This window comes from Oryza glaberrima, chromosome 7 (assembly GCF_000147395.1).
Source record: "Oryza glaberrima chromosome 7, OglaRS2, whole genome shotgun sequence".
NCBI lineage: Eukaryota > Viridiplantae > Streptophyta > Magnoliopsida > Poales > Poaceae > Oryza > Oryza glaberrima.
This window is the reverse complement of record NC_068332.1, coordinates 22558785-22581965: the sequence shown is the minus strand read 5'-3', so window position 1 is coordinate 22581965 and position 23181 is coordinate 22558785. Positions and strand designations below refer to the sequence as shown.

Sequence of the window (23181 nt, the reverse complement as noted above, 5' to 3'; positions counted from 1 at the left end):
AGAAATCGCGTATCCGTCCCCAAGGCTCCTAGCTAGCTCGCACATAACCAAATTATACAGGTTCGGGCCGCTATGAAGCGTAATACCCTACTTCTGTGTATAGGATTTAGACTGAGAGTTACAATGGTTCCTAAACTCGGGAGAACACTCTTACTTCCCTCCTCCACAAGCTCAGGTTTTCTGAGAGTCGTCCTCTTTCTCGGTGGGTAAGGTCCTCCTTTTATACCTCAAGGGGATACCACATGCACCGCCTCTACCTACTCTTTTTTCGGGTGGGGACCCACCATATCTTGATTGGAACTCGACCCGTGCCCGCCTGGAAGCTAAACCATAGCTTGTCCTTGAGCGGGGCCCAGCGCCGTCCCTCGCCTGACACGGGGGACAGCCCTGTCATTCCCTCATTAATAGATGAAGACTTGTGGTGGCCGCCGTCCGAATGACCCCCCGATGGGACGGGCCATACCTACCTCCACTTCACCGGAAGCAAATGCGACGTGGGAGCACGGTTGTCCGTCCAGTCAGACGTGACCGGCGTCAGGCCGGTCACAGACCGGTCATTCTTGACCATCGCGCGTCAGTTTAGCACGCCGCACGTCTGCCCCACTGCATTAAATGCGACATGGGGCAGTTGGGGCGCTGTGCGCATTAAAGGAAGTTCAGCCTGGGGCCCCTCCTCGCTTGCTCCCCCCGCCAAACGGCGGCTGGGCGAGGGCCTTGGGGCAAAGCAGTGCAAGGGCCCGAGGGGCATGACGTGGCACCCCGAGGCCCCGACACCCCGGCCGCTCCTGCGGTTCGTGGAATGCGGGGACAGGACCATGCTGTAGGGACACGTGGTAGGATGGGAAGGTAGATTCCCCTCACTTCGCATACCCCCGGGCCCATATCTCCGACAGCTTAGGGCTTAGGGTTTAATAGTTGGAGAGTCGAGATATCCAGTATTGCGATTCAAGCATACGAATCAGATTCGGCCCAATAATCCAGATGCCAATAGGACGGCCCATCAATCCAGATGCAATACGACGGCCCATCAGATCCCGTCCCCGAGAAGGAATCCCCCTCACCGTTGGATCCGATCCGACGGCTGAGACCAGCCACACAAACCCTCAATATATATTCGCTCGCCCCCCGCTGCGTCTCGCCTCTCCTACACCGCGCCGTCGCCAGCAGCCGCCGCCGCTGCCTCTCCTCCTCCTCCCCTCGCCGCCGATCCAATCCGGTAAGCCTCGCCGCCGCAAGCTCCCCCTCGTCCCTCCCCCGGATAGTTCGTCACCTCGTCAGGCATCTCGCCGATTTGGCGCCGTTCTGTTGTTCTGTTTGGTGGAGCCGTGCGCGAGATTTCCGGTGTTTGTTGACCTGTTTAGCTCTGATGGATTCACCTTGTGTTAGTTAGTTTTCCGTCGAATGGTGTGGCGATTAGGTTTGGGGGGATTGGTTCGTCTGTGATTTTGTAGCTAGATTTTTTGAGTGGGGAAGCTGCTGGCCTTAGTGGATACATGCTGTTCGTGGTCTCCTGGTTCTTGGAATCATGATGAGTTAGTGCTGTTTGAACCTTGAAGCAAAGTTTTAAGTTATTGGAGTTCCTGTGCTTAGATTTGTATACTATTAGTGAAGAGATGCATAGCTGTACTGCTGTAGTGGATATAGGAGTGTTGTTTTTGATTTGCTGGTGCTCTTCCATAGCATCCGGATGCGGTGTTCAATTGTGTAGTTGTTTATGTAGTTCAATGCACTAGAAGCTTTTATTTCTGAATGCCTAGTTATTAGTTGGGTATGAAGTCCAATGTGTGAAATGCTGTCATGTTTCAACTTTTAGTTAAGATATGAAACTTGAGAAACAAATGAAAGGTTTAGATTCAGTACTGATGTACAACTTAAGTAACATCTATGGTTGTAAATTGTACCATGCATTGGTTATTGTGAATTAGCTCTTTTGGTTGATTGAAACAATTCTCTATGTGCCAACAGGTCACTTTCAGTCTTTTTTCTTGAGGGGGAGATGGCGGTTTCTTTCACCAACGTTAGCTCAGAGGCAGGCCTCAAAAAGCTCGATGAGTACCTTCTCACTCGCAGCTACATCTCTGGGTATATGATCAGTGTCCACTGTCCACCTTATTTTCTGAATTGCCATTTATGTTCACTGGACTTAAACCCTTCAATTATCTGTTTCCAGGTACCAAGCCTCCAACGATGACTTGGCTGTGTACTCTGCATTTTCAACTGCGCCCTCTTCAAGCTATACCAATGTTGCTAGGTGGTTTACTCACATTGATGCACTCCTACGTCTGAGGTATGCATTTTTCCCCTTTTTTTATTCTCTTACATTTTATGTTCAGTGTTGTGAATTTTCTGAATGTTGCATTTCAGTGGAGTTACTGCTGATGGTCAAGGCGTAAAGGTCGAGTCGACAGCTGTTCCTTCAGCTTCAACCCCTGATGTTGCTGATGCAAAGGTCATACAACCCTAGCCTTGTCTTGTTTGCCTGAAATCTGTGAAGTGTTCTAGCATAGTACTGTGAATTGTGATTTGATGCTGTTTGCAAATTACGTTTTTGTGGTTCAATGGTGCTGGTTACCATCTCTAATATATCATCATATCTTCTAATTTCAGGCTCCTGCAGCTGATGATGACGATGATGACGATGTTGACCTTTTTGGTGAGGAGACTGAAGAGGAGAAGAAGGCAGCTGAGGAGCGTGCTGCTGCTGTCAAGGCTTCTGGCAAGAAGAAGGAATGTATGCCATCCTGCATTATACTATACCATTTTTATGCAATGAATAATACAATTATTCATTTTATTTTATTCTCATCTGTAGCTGTAAATTAAGACCAAATCATCACTATTCATTATAATGCAAAGTGCTACTTCTAACTTGTCAACACCTTTTTATTCAGCTGGGAAGTCCTCAGTGTTGCTTGATGTCAAACCATGGGACGATGAGACTGACATGACCAAATTGGAAGAAGCTGTGAGGAATGTTAAGATGGAAGGCCTCCTTTGGGGCGCATGTATGTTACTACATTAAATTTCTTCCTACGAATGTACTGTCTTTTGCTTTTGCTAGTTTGGTTAGATTGTGACATGAATATATACCACTGTTTGCAGCCAAGCTTGTCCCGGTTGGTTACGGTATCAAGAAATTGCAAATCATGATGACCATTGTCGATGATCTTGTGTCGGTTGATAGTCTGATTGAGGACTACTTCTACACCGAACCAGCGAATGAGTACATCCAGAGCTGCGACATTGTTGCGTTCAACAAGATCTGTAAGTTATTCCATAAGTATCAGAGCCCGTCGTTTTATTTGCTAGCGTTGTTCTTGTTATTATACTGAAGCAATCGGATGACCAGCTGTCTTATTTTAAGGAATCGATCCTATATTATTCTTTAAATGATGATGCATGCCATATATATTATTCTGTAAATGATAATGTCCTGATGTTTCATATCTAGATACCTCATTTGCTGCACATTACTCTCTTTATTCAGTAGGCTTAGATACCTGATTTGCTGCATATTACTCTCTTTATTCAGCAAGTTGCTCATATCTAGATATCTCATTTGCAGCACATCAATTTGATTTCATATGGTCATGTAAATTTCATCTGCCTTGAGCCATCCTTGTTCAGAACTAATGTTTTGATTATGTTTTATTGCAGAGATCTTCCTTGAGTCAGGTGATGGCGATCGGTGCACAAAGATAAAAAGAAAAATCCGGAAGTTTGAATTACCGTTGATACTTCAATCTAGAAGTTTGAATTACCATTGATGTGTCGTTCGTGGTGTCAACTAGTACTTGAGCCCGTTTTGTGTTGAGATTGTAGCACTCTACTTCTACTGAGATCGTTTTCTCCTCCTTTAATGTTTAAAGACCAATCAGGTTATTATTACTGTGTCTGCCTGTGTCACCATAGCGGCATTGTTGGTCGATCCAGTTTTGATGCGGTCTTCAATTCTCCCGTCTTTCGCTTTGCTTGATTGCTTCATCGCTTTTGCGGCTAAAGTTTTTCTGCTCCTACCAAAACTCTAGGGGAAACTCTGGTTGTGCTGTTTGTTCTATCTCTTATACATTGCACAGCCTGGTTTTTTCGCTCTTCTGAAGTATAGCCCTGTGCGCTCTCATCAGGCCTGTCCTGAAATACGTGATTTCCGTTCGGTATCGATGTTCGGTTTGTCACACATCTTCTACTTTCTTTTCTGTAATGAAGAGCATTGTCTACTGTTATCACTTATCAGGTTCGAATTGGTGAATTCACAGCTGAGTGTTGGTGTATATATCACGATCAAAGAAACAATTATCATGGCAAAATAGGTGGTTTCATCTCTCGGTATCGGTTTTCTTCCATTGGCATCCCTGACTCGTGGCTCGTGTGCTGGCATTGCTGAAGCAACACTAGGTGTGTTTGAGAAGGAGGGGATTGAGGAGATTAGGAAGATACGCAAAACGAGGTGAGCTAGTACATGATTAATTGAGTATTAATTATTTTAAACTTTTAAAATGGATTAATATGATTTTTTAAAATAACTTTTCTATAGAAATTTTTTACAAAACACATACCGTTTAGTACTTCTGGAAACGTGCGCGCGAAAAACAAAACTCTCTCTCTTTCTCCTGCACTCGAACGCAGTCTAGGCAATATGCGATAATTAAAGTTCTCTTCACAATCCTCTTGAAAGCTGCTTAAGGAATATTCAGCTTACGATAAGCACATCCGATCTTTGACCTACATAGGCAGCATATGATCCTGAGCAGTAAAATTTCCTGCTTCACCTAGTAACCTTCACTCTTTCCATTAATTCTTTGTCAGTCTACCCTGGAAATCCTCGACTAGTGTCTACTAGGCACTAGCTAGTCAACTGCTAGTTCCCAGAGGGATACAGCAATATCTGAGTGATTCACCGCAGATATGTCACCCATCAGAAGTTGATCATCATCAGTTACTAACACCATAGATTAGTAGTAGATAATCTATAGGACTGCATGCAATGCGATGATATCTAAGCTCGGTGTAGATTCAGAAACCGCATGTTCAGATATATATGCATTTCTTTTCTAGCCGAAAAGCGACACGGGATTCAGGACCACATCGCGGCAGCTTCTCGCTGCTTCTCTAGCCTTCATTCTAGAACTCCACACACACCCAGATGTGTACTACTTTTATTTTGTTCATCGATCCAACGGTGAATGATGATGGGTGCCTCTTTTCTGTCCAGACATTCTTCAAGAGTCAGAGATTAATGAATGCACATTAATCTGGACTATTAGCTCTTGATAACAAACTCTACCAGCATAGTATCATGCATAGCTCCTATTTAAGTTTATCTCTCATCTTGTGGATCCCTAGGATCCTTCCTCATCTAACAAAGACCAAATGTCTCATGAGAGAAAAGGGCCTCTTCATCAATCATCCAAATCAAGTACTCCATCCGTCCCACAATATAAGGGATTTTAAGTTTTTGCTTGTAACATTTGACCACTCATCTTATTTAATTTCTTTTTCAAATATAAAAAACGAAAAGTTGTGCTTAAAATATTGTAGATAATAAAGTAAGTCACAAATAAAATAAATAATAATTTCAAAAAAAATTGAATAAGACGAGTGGTCAAACGTTGTAAGTAAAAACTTAAAATCCCTTATATTATTGGATAGTGGGAGTACCAATGTATATTAGCATACTAGTAGTCTACTAGTAGAGTACATATATGGATATATTAGTACATCTGAACATAAGATACAGTACATAAATGTACACACACAAGTGAGTAGTGATCACATATATATTCAATGGCACATCGGCATTTGCCAAAGGTGTAGAATGTTGCTTGGCAGCCACTCCTGGCCACCTTTTTTTCCCAAAGTTGGGCACAAACACACACAAATGTGCCGGCCGGGGGGCCTGCCCCTGATCAGAGAAATTCAGGATGCCGATGGAGATTTGGGAATTTTGTAGCCTCTGCTCCAGGTTGGCTTACCGATTTCGGCCATGGGCATGCCCCAAGAACCCTAGTTGCACTGCTGTTTCGGTACATTCTGGTGTATATTTATCATGCACCAATGTTCTTGAGATGATCAAGGGTAGGTAGAATAAGAGCATGAGGGGTTCACTAGCAGATGAAATGAAATGAAAACTTGTTGCTGTATCCCACAAATTTAATGGAAATGGAGTATACATTGGGGGGAGTAGTACTATATGGTGAAACGTACACCAACTGTATCTGAAATCTGAAAAAAAGAAAAAGATAACAGAGCTTGAAAATTTCTCCTATTTTCAGCTCAAATCCAATAATGATTGAACTAGCCAGCCAGTCGACGTTTGATCTTCGTTCAGAATTACACCGTCGCGCATCGCATTCGGTTCTGTATGTTGTCCCGTGCGATCGATTCGCCATTCAACTGAACCTCATGAACAAATGGGGATTATTGTGGCATCAAAATTACTGTGAATTTTCCTCCGCGTAAATCAGGACACCAGGCCACCATCATGTAGTCTGAAGAAAACAGAATGGCATCCAGAATTCAGTGCTTAATTTGACTGAGCAAGAGTGCAGGGTTCACATTCCATTATATTTCACTTACCATTGTGCAAACAATAGTGATCGGATTGAATCGTGCGTCTCGGTCTACATCTCCAGAACAATGACTGCAAAAAACATCAAAATCCACTCATAAGTTGATGCTTAATTAATCAATTACTTCTAAACAAACTATACTTACTGCAATATATATGTTTGAAAATATGTCCATGAATGCAAACAAATATATGCAGCAAGAAGAATATTAACTCTCACTTACAATCTGAATCAGTTTTGTCCCATTTAAAGATATCTTCTGCATTCTCATCATCATCTTCATCATCATGGAGATGCTCCCTTTGCATCTTCTCCCTCGGCTTATCCTCAAGATAGTATTTCCTCGACGACGACGCCGCAGCATTACTCGGTCGAGCGTTCATCCTCTTGTGAAGCATCGTCCTGAACAACTGCATATGAACACAAAATGCAAAACAAAACAAAACAAACCATATTAGTTTGCACTGTTTCATACTTTCGTCACTGATCATATCATTATTAGTTACTCCCTCCATTTCATATCATAAGTTGTTTTCACTTTTTTTCCTAATCAAACTTCTCTATCTTTAACCAACATTTCATATCATAAGTTGTTTTCAGTTTTTTTTCCTAATCAAACTTCTCTATGTTTAACCAAGTTTATAGAAAAAATTATCAACATCTACGACGTCAAATTAGTCTTATTAAATGTAACATTGAATATATTTCGATAATATGTTTGTTATATTTTTACTAATGTAATCAAACTTAAAAGAAAGTTTAACTAGGAAAAAAAATTCAAAACGACTTATAATATGTTATAATATGAAATGGAGTGAGTAGATGATAACTTGTTCTACTGTTTAATTGAGACCTTTTCGATTCTTGATTCGACTGGATCCTTCAAGGTGGGCGGCGGCGCCGGCGACGGCGAGAAGCCGCCGCGACAGACAAACATCTTCTTGAGGAGGAACCTGAAGGATTTCTGCTTGATGGCGCCGCCGCCATTGGTGTTGACGAGGAGGTCGCGCGCCTTGCTGAGGATGATCTGCGTGTCCGGCGAGAACTCGCCGTCGGCCGCCGCCACGCGCCGGTCGACCTCGAGGCTGGAGGGGCAGTTGAGGAACCTGTCGAGCGGCAGCAGCAGCTGGCCGCCGGAGGAGGAGGAGGAGGAGGAGCGCTCGTCGGCGTCGTGCTCCGCCGCCGTCGAGCCGCGGCGGCTGCCGGACTTGGTGGACTTGGCTCGCCGGAGCAGCTTGTTCAGCGCCTCCTGCAGCTTCTTCACCTCCTCGATGGTGAAGTCCGCCACCTCCTCTGCCGCCGTCGCCGCCGCCGCCGGCGGCGGTCGCGGCGGCGACTCGTTCCCGAGCGTGCCGATGGAGAGGAGGTGATCTCCGGCGATCTTGATCTCGTCGCGAGCTTCTTCTTGGCGGCAACTCTCTCCTCCCCCTCCTCCTCGTCCTGTAGCATCCATGCATGCATCCACGTCGACGAACAAACGTCAAAAACCATGCAAAATATATCCAACTCCACTTATATACGTATATAACTTACACATGCACGTTTGAATCACAAGAATTTAACATGAAAATTATAACGGTTCAAATGTTCAAATCAAAACAAAGTAAAACTTACTGCGAGCTGACGAGGCCACAGCAGCAGCTTCAGTTCGTCTCTTGTCTTGTTTAGCAGTACTGAGTCGATTCTGCATCCAGTTAATAATCTGCAAACAGAACATAATTACAAAAAAATCAAACATATATCTCATATGAAAACACATAATTTACTGAAACCTAACATGCACTTGATCGAGCTTACTTACCCCCATGGCTATGGTTAATTAGCAGGTAGCCCTAGAGCTCTGATGATTCGAGCAAAGTGACGGCGGCGAAACGACGATGTTAGGAGGCAACAGAATCTAGCTGGATGATAGCAAACCAGAGTAGTTTCAGGGTTGTTTTTGCAGGAGCTCTCTGATTGGCCAGTTTCAGACTTTCAGTGAGGCAGCTTGATTTGATTGGGCTTGGATGCTGCTGCTAAAACAGTAGCTAGTATTAGTGCTACTATTAAGTGCCCATTACCATTGAGTTTAGAGCTTGAGAGAGAGATGGAGAGGGTGAGATTGGGGTGTAAAAGAAATGGGAAGTGGGATTCAGGGTCCCCTACCCCCCATGGAATTTAAATAGGAAGGGTTACAAGTGAAGTGAGAGTGCTACAGAGATTAAGTCAGCGAGCCATTGGCTAATCTCGATCGGTCGAGCGAGTTTAGTGGCCAAATTGCGTACTTGTTTGAATGCATCCATCCATTCATAAGGCGGCCACTGGATTTTAGTGTGTGTAACTAGCTTAGCCAATACATGTTCATGGTATTCGTTCTCAAAGGTACATTGCATAGGTTGTATGCGGATCTACACCTTTTTTGGACACTGAAATAACCCTGAAGTACTATTTTCTGCGTATCTTTTTCTCAAGCGGCAATATAGTTTTATCAGTGTAGCTACCCCAAGCTTTCAACAAGCCTATACCCGATCCGTCGTAAAAAGCCATCATTAATCCATTATTTCTATATTAAAGTAATTCATTACTGCTAGCTATCAATTAGAAACGACAACAACGGTTATAACCAGCCAACAGGACGGCAACCCGCCAACAGCAGCAAGTGTCAAACGGCTAGGCTGTGCAGTTGTAACCAAGGTACACTTAGCTACCGAACAACCCCAATTTTTTAAATCTTTTAAAATACAACCAAATTTGATCCCAAATCTTAAATTCCTATTTAAAACCAAATTTATTCAGAATTTCCTAAGCCATCCGATCATCAGAAAGATCCTGAAAACTAGGGCACATGAGGAAGGATATATGATCTGCAAAGCTCCAGAGCCAGTCCTTTAAACCGGTAGAATATCCCCAACCCCGTCCGTACGACCCAGGTGTTCCGGTGCGGGTAGCCAATAGCCAAAGCCCAAAGAGCCCAGCAACCGAAGCGGCCGACGTGGCGCATCCTCAGCCGCCGCCTCACGCCGATCCAACGGTGGCCAGATCGATCCGTGCAAAGTATACGTGGCTTCGCACGGACCCATCCATCTGTGCCCTAGTTTAATCCCCCGGGGCGCGGGCCTAATCAACTTGATTAAGCGCCACTAACCACCCCCTGGAACGATCTCCCCGATATTTAGGCGGAGATTAACGAGGCCTCTGTGCCTCGTGGGGAGTAATTAATGGCGGAGAAAGTTTTGGTTAATCAAAGAGAGGGGGGTAATTTGATCGATGAGTGGTCATTAACAAACAGGTGTCAGCCCGACACGGAGGAGCCTGGTCGTGACACTTGTCCTCCCCGGGATCCATGTTGGCCCATATGGGTGGGCTCTCATTGGCCGAACTGCAAAAGCTGATCATTTCCCTTGTGCGGAAATGTGTTGTTCATTTTTGTTTTGTTTTTGTTTTTTTTTACGCCTTGTGAGATATTGTAAATATTTCAAGATGTACTCCCTCCGTATTTTAATGTATGACGCTGTTAACTTTTTGACAAACGTTTGACCTTTCGTCTTATTCAAAAAATTTATGTAATTATAATTTATTTTATTGTGACTTGATTTATCATCAAATATTCTTTAAGCATGACATAAGTATTTTTATATTTGCATAAAATTTTTGAATAAGACGAGTGGTCAAACGTTGGTTAAAAAGTCAACGGCGTCATACATTAAAATATGGAGGGAGTATAAAATATGAAATAAAGAATTATTGTAGTTCTAGCTTGGGTCATGCGTGACACCATCATAGTACGGTAGCAGCCGCAGTAGCAACAGGGTGGATTATAAAGGAAGAAGTTGAATGCATTTATGACTCTATTTATCAGGATTTAAATTATGACACATATAATGGAAAAATTGTAAAAACCATCTCAAATGTCACTATAAGTTTGAGTTTCCCCCTATAAGACGATTTGTGGTAAATACACCCCCCCTCTCCTAGTTCACCTTGATTTGAGATTCCCCTGATTGCCGTTGCTCGTCCATTCTCGTGACAAAAAACCCCCCCACATGTGTTCACATGAATACTAATACGGGAGGAGTTGTGGTCACCACTCATGTTGATCAAGCCTGATGACACGATTGTGACATTCTTACACATGACGCGCCAACACCTTGTTGGGCAGTGTGATCACGAGTCTCCGCACTTGAACATCAGGGTTGTCGAAAGATGAGCTACTGCGCTTGCCTCATGGGGTTTCGGGTGGCTGGTTTCTTCGAGGATTCAAAAACGATGAAAATGAGCTCAGTGTGACACTGTGTTGCTAAGAAAGATAATGTGTTCAGGGTCATATACATCAAGAGATGAGCTAAGTCGTATAACACATGAGAAAAGAGAAAAAAAAATAGTGTGAGCAACTGGGGAGGAATATCAAACTAAGGTGAGCTAGGAGGTGAGTATTCACAAAAGATCATCTTATAGCAGAAATCTTAAACTCAGTGTGACATTTGGAGTGATCTTCTATAAATTTCCCTAAATATAAAATGTACGATCGGGGTTTAAAAAAAATTGTACAATCATAAATATTGTTTCACCTTTGTATGTTGATCGTGCTGATAAGAGTAGTCATGAGCAGGGGCGGAGACAGGAGTAGGGCAGCTTGGGCTTGCAGCCCTATTCCTGATCCTAAATATTCATTGAAATTCCATTTTAAAACTTTAAAAACTAGAAGATAAAGGCAAAAATATATATATTCAACTAATTGAGCCCTAAGTTTAGAAAAATTCTAGCTCCGCCACTAGTCATGAGGGTGTGCATGCACATGTATCTTTCGTGTTATCGGGCAAAAAAAAACAATGGTTTAGAATGTACTACCACCATCCTAGAAAGATCGTAGTTTTGTACAATATATGTATAATATTTGGCCGTTCATCTTATTTAAATTTTTTTTATGATTAGTAATTTTATTGTTATTAGATGATAAGATATAAATAGTATTTTATGTATGACTAATTTTTTCAAAAAGAAATATATATAATTTTTTTAAATAAGATGGACGGTCAAACATTAGACACCAAAACTCACAACTGGATTTAAAATGGGACGTAGCAACAAGGCAGAGGCTGTACTGGCCGAGAGTAGCCATTGTTTAGTTCATAGTGGGTGAGTAAATAAAAAAATGTAAGTCGCAACTGCAAGTTTTAAGATCATCAAGTCATAAATTAATATACATTGTTTTCCCTCATTAAGACTGAGACAGGAAAAAATCGATATATAACCACATGTTGGCCAATTTGGATGGACTCTGATTGGCCGTACTAGCGAACTCACTAGTTCCTTTGTGGGGAAATACGTTATTTGTCAATATCTTTTTTTCCACGTCTTGCGAATTGCGATGTAGGTTCATGCATGGCACTACCCAAATGAAAGGAGTAGATGACCAGGATGAAATACACTCCCAATGGCCAATGGGCGTTCGAGTCAATTGACCACTCGATTCTATCGATTTGTTTTGTCCGAGTAACAGGAACAGAACAACTTGATCTATCTTATCGCCCCCATCATCCCATAAATGGCTTGATTCCTCAAAACCAAACAACACACAAATGTCTCTAAACCAGCACCAGAACGTTTGGACTTTGGAGAGGTCCAAACCTGAAACCTGATGGCTTTTTCATGGGTAAATTGTACAACCAACGACCGACCTGATCACCTGACCAAGTGACCATCCTTGATCAAGCTGTACAGTATGGAGATGCACGGGCTTTTTTTTCTTCTTCGCAAACTCTATCTATGTACACTCGAATACTCTCCTCTCTCCCCAAATTACAAACACAAAACCAGACGGCTACGAGTCGGACCCTGAACACAGCTCGGCGCAGCACTCGTAGCAGCCGAGGCAGGCGAACGCCGCGCAGACCTGCGTCATCACGATGGCGCACTGGTCGTTCATCTTGTTGCAGGCCTTGATGCAGCACATGCAGCAGAGGCAGTCGGCGAGGCGGCTGCAGCAGCCGGCGGCCTTGTTGAGGATCTCGAACGTCTCCAGCGGCTTCACGTCGCCGAAACCCGTGACGAGGTTCTCCCTGGTGGCGGCCCGGTCGCCGAACCCGAGCTTGAGGCATTGGAGCGGGATCCGTCGAGGTTCGTCGGGGCCCTTGTGACCTTTCAGTTTCTGCTTGACCTGTTCGAGTAAACAGGCAAGTTAGTTGGGAGTTCTGAGCTAGCGTGGTTGTCATAAGATCCATTTCTCGTAAACCAGTTTATAAGCAGGGACCATTAGTATTATTATAAAAACAGTGGGACTTACCTTTTGTGCTGCATCTACCTTCTCCAATGTTTGAAGTAGGACCATGCTCGTGTACTCTGAAGGAATGCTATTTTGAATGCTTAGTTTCACCACCTTCAAAAATCAAACGAAATGGAGTTACTGAAACCCATATACTGCTAACTGAATGGAACTCAAACTACTAAAGAAAGTAACATATTTCAGGGGCAACTGCAATTCACAAGAGAATGTGACCTATAAAGATTTCAAACTAGTTCAGGGAATAAATGAAATGGAAAGCGAACATCAAAATAATATTCAGCACCAACAACCACACTAGGGCTGAGTTTAGTTCCAAACTTTTTCTTCAAACTTCCAACTTTTCCATCACATCAAAACATTCCTACACACACAAACTTCCAACTTTTCCATCACATCATTCCAATTTCAACCAAACTTATAATTTTGGCGTGAACTAAACACACCCTAAGGCTGTGTTCGGATATGGGGAGTTGGGAACTAAACTCCCCGCACGGAAAACGGATCGGTCCATTAGCGCGTGATTAAGTATTTACTATTTTTTTTTCAAAAATGGATCAATATGATTTTTTAAAGCAACTTTTGTACAGAAACTTTTTGCAAAAAAACACATCGTTTAGTAGTTTGAAAAACATGCGCGCGGAAAAAGAGAGGGGTGAGTTGGGAACTCTGTGTTCGGCACACCAAGTTCCCATCTCCTCTCCATCATGTTTCGTGCGCATGTTTTTCAAACCGCTAAACGGTGTGTGTTTTGCAAAAAGTTTCTATATGAAAGTTGCTTAAAAAAATCATATTGACCCATTTTTGAAAAAAAAAGCTAATACTTAATTAATCACGTGCTAATGGACCGCTCCGTTTTACGTGCGTAGGAGATTGGTTCCCATAAAGCCCAAGCGAACTCAAGCATTTTTCAATGTATTGCCCATTAAATGCTTAAATGCTTCAGACAAGCAATGTGAGAACTTTCAAACATTACCGATTATCTTCACTATATCTCATGACTCCAAAATTCGGTGGAGGTATAAAGCGAAGAACGTGTATAATGCAACCATTAGCCAAAAGCCTGAAACATAAACTCACCTTTCTCTCCAGTTGCTTGTCAGAAGAAAGCCATGCCTTCGCTGTGAGAAGGCCAATCTGCTGTGCCGCCAAAACCTAGAAATCATAAATAAAAAAAATGCATATATTATTAGAATACTCGAGAAATCTATGGCCCCAAGTATGATATTGTGCAAGTTTCTCAATGGAAAGAAGAGAAACCAAATGTACACAATAGTGAGCATCTTACTTTGTCAAGGGGTATATCCTTTATATGCTGCACCTTCAGTTCAATCGAGATCTCTCTCATGTCAGCCAAGTAACCTTTAGCTGTAACCATATCTGGGAACTTGCCTTGGTATTTCCCAGATATACATAAAGGACTTTTTGCTGAAATGTCTGGAATGTATTCAGAATCGATCTGAATTGGAGGAAAGGAACAGTCAGAAGACAATAAAACTACTGTTTTTTTCTAGCTACTACTAGTTACACCTACAAAAAGCATACCCACAAACCACCCTTCCATACAGCAAATAATTATTTCTATATACAGGACAGGCTCTTTGCTAGGAAGAGCAGTATAAGATGGTATGGCAGCAATGAACACAGCACACATACACTACCAGAGAAAATGAGTTGGGAAATCACAAATCAAATACTGAAAAAGAGTCAATTTCATTATGAAACATGATCGCAATGCAGCCAGAACCACCTTGATGGCATTACTCGTCTTACATATCTATCTCTACATAACCAAATTTACAATATTGAGTAGTTAGTGATGAATTAACTCACTTCAAATTCATCAAGATGTGCTGTAGCATCAATGGAGATGTTTGCGACTATTGTACTCGATGCTTTCCTGAACCACCTAAGTACCTGACTCTCAATTGATCCTGCAAAAACAATTCACCAAAAAAAAAAAGGTTTATGAAGATGTTACATGGACTTCATAAAAGTCATATTTGTCCAATTAATGCATATAATAGAACAGTATTGCTTAGATATGAACTTCAGGAATAAATCCAGATCAATAACAATAATGTATTGGTAGAATGCAAGATGGAGTGTCAACTTAAACAGCATGCAGGGATCATAAAGAAACAGTGTTACGTGGAAAATTGCAAACCAAGAGTACAACTAGCTCTTAGATTGCAGAGCAAGAGGATCCCTTCATAGAAAACATTATTGCCACCTCTAACAATATGAACTGATTGCAGTTTGGTTTTTCTATTATAATTTGGTTGAGATAACAGTATATATCGTGTGTCTCAGGAAAAGCTAAGAAATCCATGGAGAAAGGGTAGACTGTGTAGATCATTGTTCTAACCTTCAAGTTTAAAGACCAACATAAAGGTAAGAGCATACTGTTTGCTATGATGAGAACAAAAGGGTTTAGGGGCTTGGTACCTGTCTCAAATGCAGCATCATAATGCCCCCTGCCTATTGATGCCAGCATGCGCAAGAAATAGTGGTTGCAATACAAACCTGTTATTCCAGTGATAAAATGAAAAGAGCAAAAGAATATATCAGGTAAACTGTAAGCAATCAGTAACGAAGTAGTACAAAACTAAAACAGCAGAGTAATTAAAATATGGTTCGTCTCATCACAAGCTGGCAGCATATATCACCACACTGACTGGTCTGTTGACTTATGGTGTAAGCATTTTTCTCTTACACAAGAAAGGATATTTGGAGATAGAGAAATACATGAGCGTTGGTGCAAAAAGTAGGGAGGAGAATTTTCATGTGATCCATGAGATAAGTCAAGAGTTTTGAATAATGAGATAATTGTATATTTGACGCTCTCCTTAACATTACCTAGTCCAAAAGTAGAAATCCGAGGAGATTTAGATCCTCTGCTGATGAGCTCCGTTTTCACAGTTTGGCATATATTATGTTCATCATCAACTGATCCATCAGTCATAAGAAAGATTTGTGGAAGCACATCATGAGCACTTGACAATGATGCCATTGCCTTTCATGAAAAATAAAGTGAGAGTATTAACAGTAATAGAATAAAAAAGAATACTACATATGCATCTATTCACAATCGAGATTTAATATTCAATAATACCTCATTCAAAGGATGCATAATATCTGTACCACCCCCAGCAACAAAGTTTAAGTTTATCCAGTCAAGTGCACTTGCTATTGATTTCTCATTTACTTTCTCCAAACACGATGAGAATGAGTGCAGCTCATCATTAAATGTTATAATGTTGAAGTAATCTCCTTCTGTGAGTTCTGACAGAGCAGTAGACATCGCATTCTTCACATTCTCAAGCGGATGTCCTTGCATGCTTCCACTTGTATCAATGACAAACACAACTGCTTTTCTGAAGACCTATTGAATTGCTCAGGTGAGATATAGGAACAAGGAGAGAGATTTTGTGAAACACAGAAGAAGGAAAAAGGGAATGTACTTCTGTGTCAATAAACCAAAAGTGCTATGAACAAGGCCACCTCAGTAACATCCTTATTTACTATAACTTTAATGATTTACAATCGCAAAATATCCTGATAGTATTTGCTAAAAGAAGTCCAGATTGTAGTTTGCACATAGCTAGTGGAATTTCACTAGAAAAAGATCACCAAATGGCAGTTTAGAATGGTGGGTTTGTTGATTGGTTCTATAAAAAAGTAGTTCTACATTAGCTTCATCAGAAAGGTTTCTGCTAGAGGCCCTCTTCTAAATATAAAAGTTTTGTCAACTGCAGATATCTCACTCAAGGAAGATATGCTTAAATAAATAAAAATAAAAACTATGGGACGAAACCCCGCAAAAGTAAGAGCAACTAACCTTTCTGTTGCCACCTCCAGGTAAAAGAAATATGCAGAACCTATCTCTATCATCATAATCACGCAATGTCGATGGTTGAACAAGCACACCACCAGATAAGTCACCAGAATAAACCTATAGGAATGAACATAAATCAGACAAATCTGAACATATATTTAGCTATTGCAGTTTTGAAACAGTAAACAGTTCTCGAGCCAGATTTCAGTTACATCTGCAACTAACATATGCTCACAAAAAAAGAAAAATTTGAGAAGCCTTGGAAAGTCAGATTATCACAGGAACTAGTGAGCTCATAACTACTTAAAGAAGTGACTACCGATTACAGCTAATAAAGAAGATCACAAAAGGGAAACTCACACTGTATGAAAAATTGAAATCTTTGCTTGACCAATTCTCAACAGTTGCTTCATGCTGGAAAGACAACTTCTCACCCTGCCTACCTTTTTCCTGAAATAGTAAGGGAAACTCTTTTGAAGATTAAATGTTGTAAAAGCACTGATGCCAATTGCCCGGAAATGCAGATCAAAAGAGTTCTAGCAAAAAAAAATGATTACCTTCAACGGGTGGCTTGTTCCCTGCAGTAAAACCTCTTTACTGAAACCACTATTCACAGTCAACTGAATTTTCTCCCTTTTCATGAATACTTTTGGCAATGGGTTAACATAATATGGAAAACGGAACGGTATGTCCACTGAGAATCGTCCATTGTCATAGTGTAGCTTCTGAGACCATCTGATTGTGGCAGAAATATCCGCCCCACCCTCAATCTTTATCGGCAAGATGGCAATGAATCTTCAAAGTAAGACTCCAATTCCAAAAGTTCAAAGAAGAGAACAAAAGACAGTTCTGCATTTAGCATGTACCTGTGATATTGTCAAATAAAATAATTGGGGTTTCAAGAGTCCGCCACTATCAGCTTTTGCAGCATTCTCTGTAGTGTGATCTTCTACTTCAATTACTTGAGTATTATATGATCTTCTTCCAACGGTAACCTCGGCTCCTAGAATTGAACCCTATTAGCCAAACCGTTCATAGGTTGAGAACAAGACAAACATGGAAATTAATGCAACTCATATAACATAATTAAACATAATATACTAGTAGATGCCTAATGTTCATTTAATGGTGATGTTTCCTACGGATGGAAAGTAGAATCAGATGTTTCAAAATATCAAATATTAGTGTATGTGAGTTATTTATTACAAATTTCCAAGTTGTTGTTAATAAACTTCGCTAGGCAAGATAACAACCACCCAACACCAATGAATAATATGCTATAGTCATCCAAGACAAATAACTTCACCACCGAATTATCTCCATTCTGCAAGCCATTATATTCTACAACCAGACATAAAAGGAGCAATGGAGCATCATGTGTACTTCTAGATGCTGAAGTAAAGAACAAGCTATACAATATGTTTCCAAATGACACGAAGCAACATATTTCAGTACACATCAACATATTTCTTCTTCCTAGCTGCCTCATTTTTGATACACAAGCCAGGTTACCACTCTGCTAAACCAGCACATTCCTTCTTGTGTTTGATTTCCATAGGACAAAGCAAGGAATTACTTTCACTTGCTTATGCCACTTTTTACTGAAAATTGCTCTTGTAATATAACCAAAGGCATCCATTTAGTCAGCTGGAATTCATAAACTAGTTATAAAGAAAGTATAGAATTTAGTGCAGAGCACGCCATGATTTGCGGTCAACCACCTCAAGACAACTCAATCAAACGAACCATATGAACAAAAAAAAAAGAGAACATATTCCACTTGGACAAACACTGGGTTAAGCAAACACCTGAATAATGTTGCCACCAACCATTCCAACAGCACAGTCAACAATAAGGTACAAAACCAACAAAGCATCCATGTGAAGAAAACAATAGAACTAACGGCTCAATGGAGAATCAAAACTGCAAATCGAGAGGCACATATACATGCCGCAAAAACAAATCCAACAAATTCATGGTTCCCAACTATGTAATAACACTAGCCAAACAGCCGGAATCATACATAGCACAGCACCAATCATTTCGAACCTCACCAAACCAAATCTACGAGGCAGGAGAAGGGAACAACACAGCTACACTAGGGGGTAAAACAAAAAAAATCGCCAAAATGTGATCCGATCGAGATTTACCTGGCCGCCCATGGGCACGACGATGCGGACGTCGCAGTCGCGGCTGCGGGTGATGCAGTGCAGCCACCACCGCGCGCGGACGGTGACAGCGGCCTCGCCGAGCGCGCAGTCGACGGACAGGTCGACCTCCTTCATCTGGAGCGGGATCAGCGCGGGGGGGTCGAGGCGGCCGTACACGTATGGCTGGTAGCTGGGCACGTCGGGGGTGTCGACCGCCCCCGGGTCGGTCACCACCGCGTACGCCATCGGCGCCGACGGCAGCAGCAGCGCCGCCACGGAGGCATCACCCCCACCCCCACCCCCAACGCCGCGGTCCATCCCCGCCAGTGGCCTCGGCGGCGGCAGCCCCCCCGGCAGCACCAGCCTCTTCGACAGCTTCAGCCCGTCCTCCACCGCCCTCGCGAACCCCTCCATGACCCAGACGCGGGATGCGGCGGCGGCGGCGTCTGCCTCAGGTAGGGTTCCGGCTGCGCCGACGAGAGGAGGAGATTGGTGTGGTCGATTGATCTGGGGGGGAGGCGATCGGCGCGGCGGCGTGGGCAAGGGAGCGAGACGAGTTTATTTGTGGAGATGAAAATGATGAGATGAGATGGGATGGGAGGCGGTGAGATTAACGGGGATGGGGGGAGGTTTGATTCGATGGATCGTTGTCACGGAAGATTTGATTAATGTTTTTAACTGATTACACGGAAGATTATGGTGGAGTTGGTTTGGTATCTTCGTTTGGTTATGGGTGTTTCCTTTCCATTGTTTATGCTGTCGCTTTGTCCGTTGAAAAATTGAAAACTGTAAATTTATTAGAAAAGGGGGAAAAAACACGGGACATTAACATGAGTTCGGAGTGAATTAGCGCTTCCGGGACAATTAAAAAACTTGCCTAATCCAGTTATAGTATCAGCCATGTTACATTACTCGGAAAGAAAGAAACATGTTACATCATGTATTGCCTTCTGATACGTTCACACAAACTGAACTTTGCTTTAGCACCGCCTTAGCGTCAGACTAACCATTAGCTTTATTGTTTAACCACAACCTGCTAAAGAGAGTAATAAAGAGACCTTTGCTTTTTACTAAATGATCTGCATATAGTTTTTTTTATAGTTTTTTTTATTTCTAAATGATCTACGTATTTATATTCATTCATTAGGTCTATTCGTTATTTGTATAGGAGTAAATGGATATGGATACACGCATCCATACACACAAGTATTTATAACCCACATGCAATATCTTGATTTGTTATTGGCTAGGAAATAGTGGGGATGTTGTATGTATCGAGTTTGTTATATAGTATGAGATAGTTATTAGTTTTTGTTGGTTTTGATGTACCTATAAAATATTTAGATCAATTTGAAATGGAGGGAGGATCATCTTTGGAGAAGTTGAGGTTAGACGTGGCTCAATCACGACAGCCGGCCGTAATAATCTTATCGAAGACAACTCGCCGACGAGGGAAACGACGTTAACCATAACGTTGACGACGTTGATACCGTGAAAATGAAAATAATATTTTAAAGATCTATTTATAAAACAAAATTTGAAAAAAACTACAATGTGAAAAATACTCCGTGGGCGGTGAGCGGAGTCTCGAACGACATCGCGGCGCTTCCAAAGAAAAGGAGCAACGTATACACGCGGTCAAAACACAGCTGAGGAAAAAGGCCCTGGGCCCCACTTTGTGGGCCCCGCTCCCCCCGGGCCGGCCACGCGCGTCATGCACGCGCCACGTGGCCTCCAAAGGGACGACGACGCGCGGGAGATCCGATCGTGACGGCTCGTTTCGGCTTCGACGGTCGGGATCTCCGTCTCGCCGTCGGCAACGCGGCGTAACGGCTAGTTTTGTGTCGTTTTCTGGGGGGACCGCTCCCGGAGCCGTGCGTGTGGTGTGAACTCCGCAAGTCCGTTATACAGGAGTACGTACGTCGCGCCATCACCAGCTGTGACCGCCTGGCGCCCGGTGAACGGTTTTGAAACACGTTCTCGCTTGTTTTATTTAATGGTGCGAAGTTCTATTGAGCTGGAAAAAATTACTCCCTCCGTTTCAAAATATTTGACATCTTTAACCTACCATTCGTCTTATTAAAAAAGCAATTATTTTCTTTTCATATCATTTGATTCAAAGCCTCATCGTTTGGCATATTTTCTGAATATGCCAAATGACATATTTTGCAAACGAAAATCAATTTGTGAATAAAACTTTTATATATGTGTTCTTAGCGATCTAAAATCTGGCTGAAAAATAAACTTTGATGAAAAAACTCCAAAATTAGCTCCAAATTTAACGTTGAAAATTCAAATTTTGGCTGATAAGCATATGAATATGCCAAACGATGAGGCCCTCATTGTTAAATATACTTTCATGTACACATATAGTTTTACATATTTCACAAATTTTTTTAATAAGACGAACGGTTAAACATGTGCTAAAAAGTTAACGGTGTCAAATATTTTGAAATGGAGGGAGTACAAGATTACAACCCTGAATACCACCCCCCACACACCGATAGCGCCAACACACAATCCGGAAGAAGGCTAGCACCGAACCGGCCGCCGCTAAGCGTGACCGACCGCCGTTAGACCAACAAATGAACACATACAAGATCGCCCCCTAGGGGATGCCAAAACAACGTCTTCAAGAAGAGAAGCGACGGAAAAACCGTTGCTGCCGTCCGTCGGGGCTCAGAGGAGCCAAGACATGGCTTTCACCCGGCAACCACTCTTGAGGGGTGAGACAGCACGACAACGCCCTCAGGAGGGGGAATGAACCGTCGTTGTCGGTCCGGCTAAGGCCGGGCTAGGTTTTCACCCGCCGCTCACCATCTGCGAATCCACGGCTGACGCACCGATGCTCCACCACCACTCAAGCTCTGCCGACATGTGGGACCCCTGCACCGGCGTCCCCAGCCGGCCAGCTTTCGTGCGCCGAAGACCGCGCCACACCCGCCGGCAGCTCCTCCTCACACCGAGGTCGCCTCCTCCACCGCCGGCCGCGCCTCTCGCGCCAAGTCGGCCTCCTCCACCGGACACGCCTCTCGCGCCAATCCGGCCTCCCTCCATCGGCTACGCCTCTCGCGCCAAGCCGACCTCCGTCTCCGTCGCCCGTGCCTCTCGCGCTGAGTCGGCCTCCGCTGCCATCGGCTGCGCCTCGCTGCGCCAAGCCGGCCTCCGACTCCTCCTCCAAATGATGCCACGCTGGCCAGATGCAGCCGTCTGCCACACCCTCGGCTAGCCGTCCGAAGCCGCCATGCCTCCGGTGACCGTGGTCACCGCCACCGCAGCCGCCGCTGCCGAACGCGCAGCCACCTCGCCGTTGCCATCCTCACCTCCTCCACTGCAGCCACGTCCACGGTCGCCACGGCCAACGCCACAAGCCGTCCGCCATCGCAGCCTACAGCCACCAGCACCCGATGTCGCCGGTCGCGACTCCACACCGCCGCCGGCCTCCATGACGCCCTCCTGCTGCCGCACGACGCTGGCCTCCACGACAGCCACACGCCGCCGGCCTCCACGACGCCTGCACAGCAGGCCTCGCCACCCACGAGGCCGCACGACCGCCTCCACGACGCCTCGACCACCACGGCCGTTGCCTCGCCAGCCAACCGCCGCAGTCGATGCCGCCACAGCCGTTGCCACCGTCACTGCTGCCGTCGGCAGCTGCCGCCGCCGCCAGCTAGATCTGGCTAGAGACGTCGTTGCCTCCTCCCGCATCGCCGACGTCACCACCGGCTCTCGCGGCACCTCCACCGCCACACCCGTCGTCCGGCCGCGCCTCCGTGCTCGGCTACCGGAGCTAGCTCCGGCAGCGTCTCCCGCCAGGTCGCCACCGCCCAAACCCACCGCCAAAACTCGCCGCCGAGCTACCAGGACGCCGCCGCCCCTCGTTGGGGAACCGGATCCGGGCACCACTGCACCGGATCTGGACGCCGCCAGTCGGCGCCGACGCCATGCCCTGAGCTCCTACCGTGCCGACGTCCCGACCGTCTTGACCGTGAATGCGGGAGAGAGAGCCCCGCCGCCGCCGTCCTTGCAGCCGGCGGCCGCGAGGCTGGGGACCGTTCTCGCTTGTTAAAGCAGATTTAATAATATCGTCAACTTGCTGACTATAAGACAACCACATCATCTATAGCCTGTTAGTATAGGCTGCTCATATAGCAATGGTCTTTATTACTATCATATCATTTGTAGTAACAGATAATATATTTTTAAGCATGAACCAATCTCCATCAGGCTTATTTCTTTTTCTTTATTGTACTGCATGCTGCAGCCGGTGATAATTCTTTCGTCGACTCGTGTTCTCGCTCTACCATTCCCTCCTCCAGCATATCAGTGAGGCTGACGTGATCACGCTATCACCGATCTTGGTTG

General features: G+C 43.9%; 4 protein-coding genes across 4 annotated transcripts; 1 reads left to right on the top strand and 3 right to left on the bottom strand.

Moving 5' to 3' along the window:
- Nucleotides 1–1107: 1107 nt before the first annotated feature.
- Nucleotides 1108–3888, top strand: LOC127780652 (elongation factor 1-delta 1). The gene is made up of 8 exons (XM_052307586.1): nucleotides 1108–1216; nucleotides 1966–2082; nucleotides 2171–2287; nucleotides 2365–2449; nucleotides 2608–2731; nucleotides 2892–3005; nucleotides 3103–3264; nucleotides 3658–3888. Coding segments are annotated over exons 2-8 (690 nt in total). The 5' UTR covers nucleotides 1108–1216; nucleotides 1966–1996; the 3' UTR covers nucleotides 3660–3888.
- Nucleotides 3889–6198: 2310 nt separating this feature from the next.
- LOC127780893 (protein NEGATIVE GRAVITROPIC RESPONSE OF ROOTS-like) lies at nucleotides 6199–8678 on the bottom strand. Its single transcript, XM_052307880.1, has 6 exons — nucleotides 8371–8678; nucleotides 8184–8271; nucleotides 7423–8009; nucleotides 6793–6979; nucleotides 6577–6640; nucleotides 6199–6488 (listed from the first exon to the last, which is right to left on the bottom strand). Exons 1-5 carry the CDS (start codon nucleotides 8374–8376, stop codon nucleotides 6621–6623), a joined length of 888 nt encoding a protein of 295 aa, XP_052163840.1. The 5' UTR covers nucleotides 8377–8678; the 3' UTR covers nucleotides 6199–6488; nucleotides 6577–6620.
- A 3450-nt stretch (nucleotides 8679–12128) lies between these two features.
- On the bottom strand, nucleotides 12129–19488 carry LOC127779831 (uncharacterized). The gene is made up of 13 exons (XM_052306743.1): nucleotides 18817–19488; nucleotides 17533–17682; nucleotides 17224–17436; nucleotides 17027–17116; nucleotides 16670–16783; nucleotides 15944–16213; nucleotides 15688–15844; nucleotides 15277–15354; nucleotides 14662–14762; nucleotides 14117–14287; nucleotides 13909–13983; nucleotides 12832–12924; nucleotides 12129–12705 (listed from the first exon to the last, which is right to left on the bottom strand). The coding sequence occupies exons 1-13, from the start codon at nucleotides 19228–19230 to the stop codon at nucleotides 12370–12372; spliced, it is 2262 nt and encodes a 753-aa protein (XP_052162703.1). The 5' UTR covers nucleotides 19231–19488; the 3' UTR covers nucleotides 12129–12369.
- A 2553-nt stretch (nucleotides 19489–22041) lies between these two features.
- Nucleotides 22042–22524, bottom strand: LOC127779017 (uncharacterized). Its single transcript, XM_052305668.1, has one exon. It carries the CDS (start codon nucleotides 22522–22524, stop codon nucleotides 22042–22044), a length of 483 nt encoding a protein of 160 aa, XP_052161628.1.
- Nucleotides 22525–23181: the final 657 nt, after the last annotated feature.

Coding starts and splice junctions, on each gene's coding strand:
- LOC127780652 (XM_052307586.1), top strand. CDS start 1,997: ATGGCGGTTTCTTTCACCAACGTTAGCTCAGAGGCAGGCCTCAAAAAG. Junction 2,083..2,170: donor ACTCGCAGCTACATCTCTGG/GTATATGATCAG, acceptor ATCTGTTTCCAG/GTACCAAGCCTCCAACGATG. Junction 2,288..2,364: donor GATGCACTCCTACGTCTGAG/GTATGCATTTTT, acceptor GTTGCATTTCAG/TGGAGTTACTGCTGATGGTC.
- LOC127780893 (XM_052307880.1), bottom strand. Junction 6,980..7,422: donor TCGAATCAAGAATCGAAAAG/GTCTCAATTAAA, acceptor GTTCATATGCAG/TTGTTCAGGACGATGCTTCA. Junction 6,641..6,792: donor GGACAAAACTGATTCAGATT/GTAAGTGAGAGT, acceptor TGTTTTTTGCAG/TCATTGTTCTGGAGATGTAG.
- LOC127779831 (XM_052306743.1), bottom strand. CDS start 19,230: ATGGAGGGGTTCGCGAGGGCGGTGGAGGACGGGCTGAAGCTGTCGAAG. Junction 16,784..17,026: donor ATTTCAATTTTTCATACAGT/GTGAGTTTCCCT, acceptor TCATTCCTATAG/GTTTATTCTGGTGACTTATC. Junction 15,355..15,687: donor GATTTCTACTTTTGGACTAG/GTAATGTTAAGG, acceptor CTGGAATAACAG/GTTTGTATTGCAACCACTAT.
- LOC127779017 (XM_052305668.1), bottom strand. CDS start 22,524: ATGCGGGAGGAGGCAACGACGTCTCTAGCCAGATCTAGCTGGCGGCGG.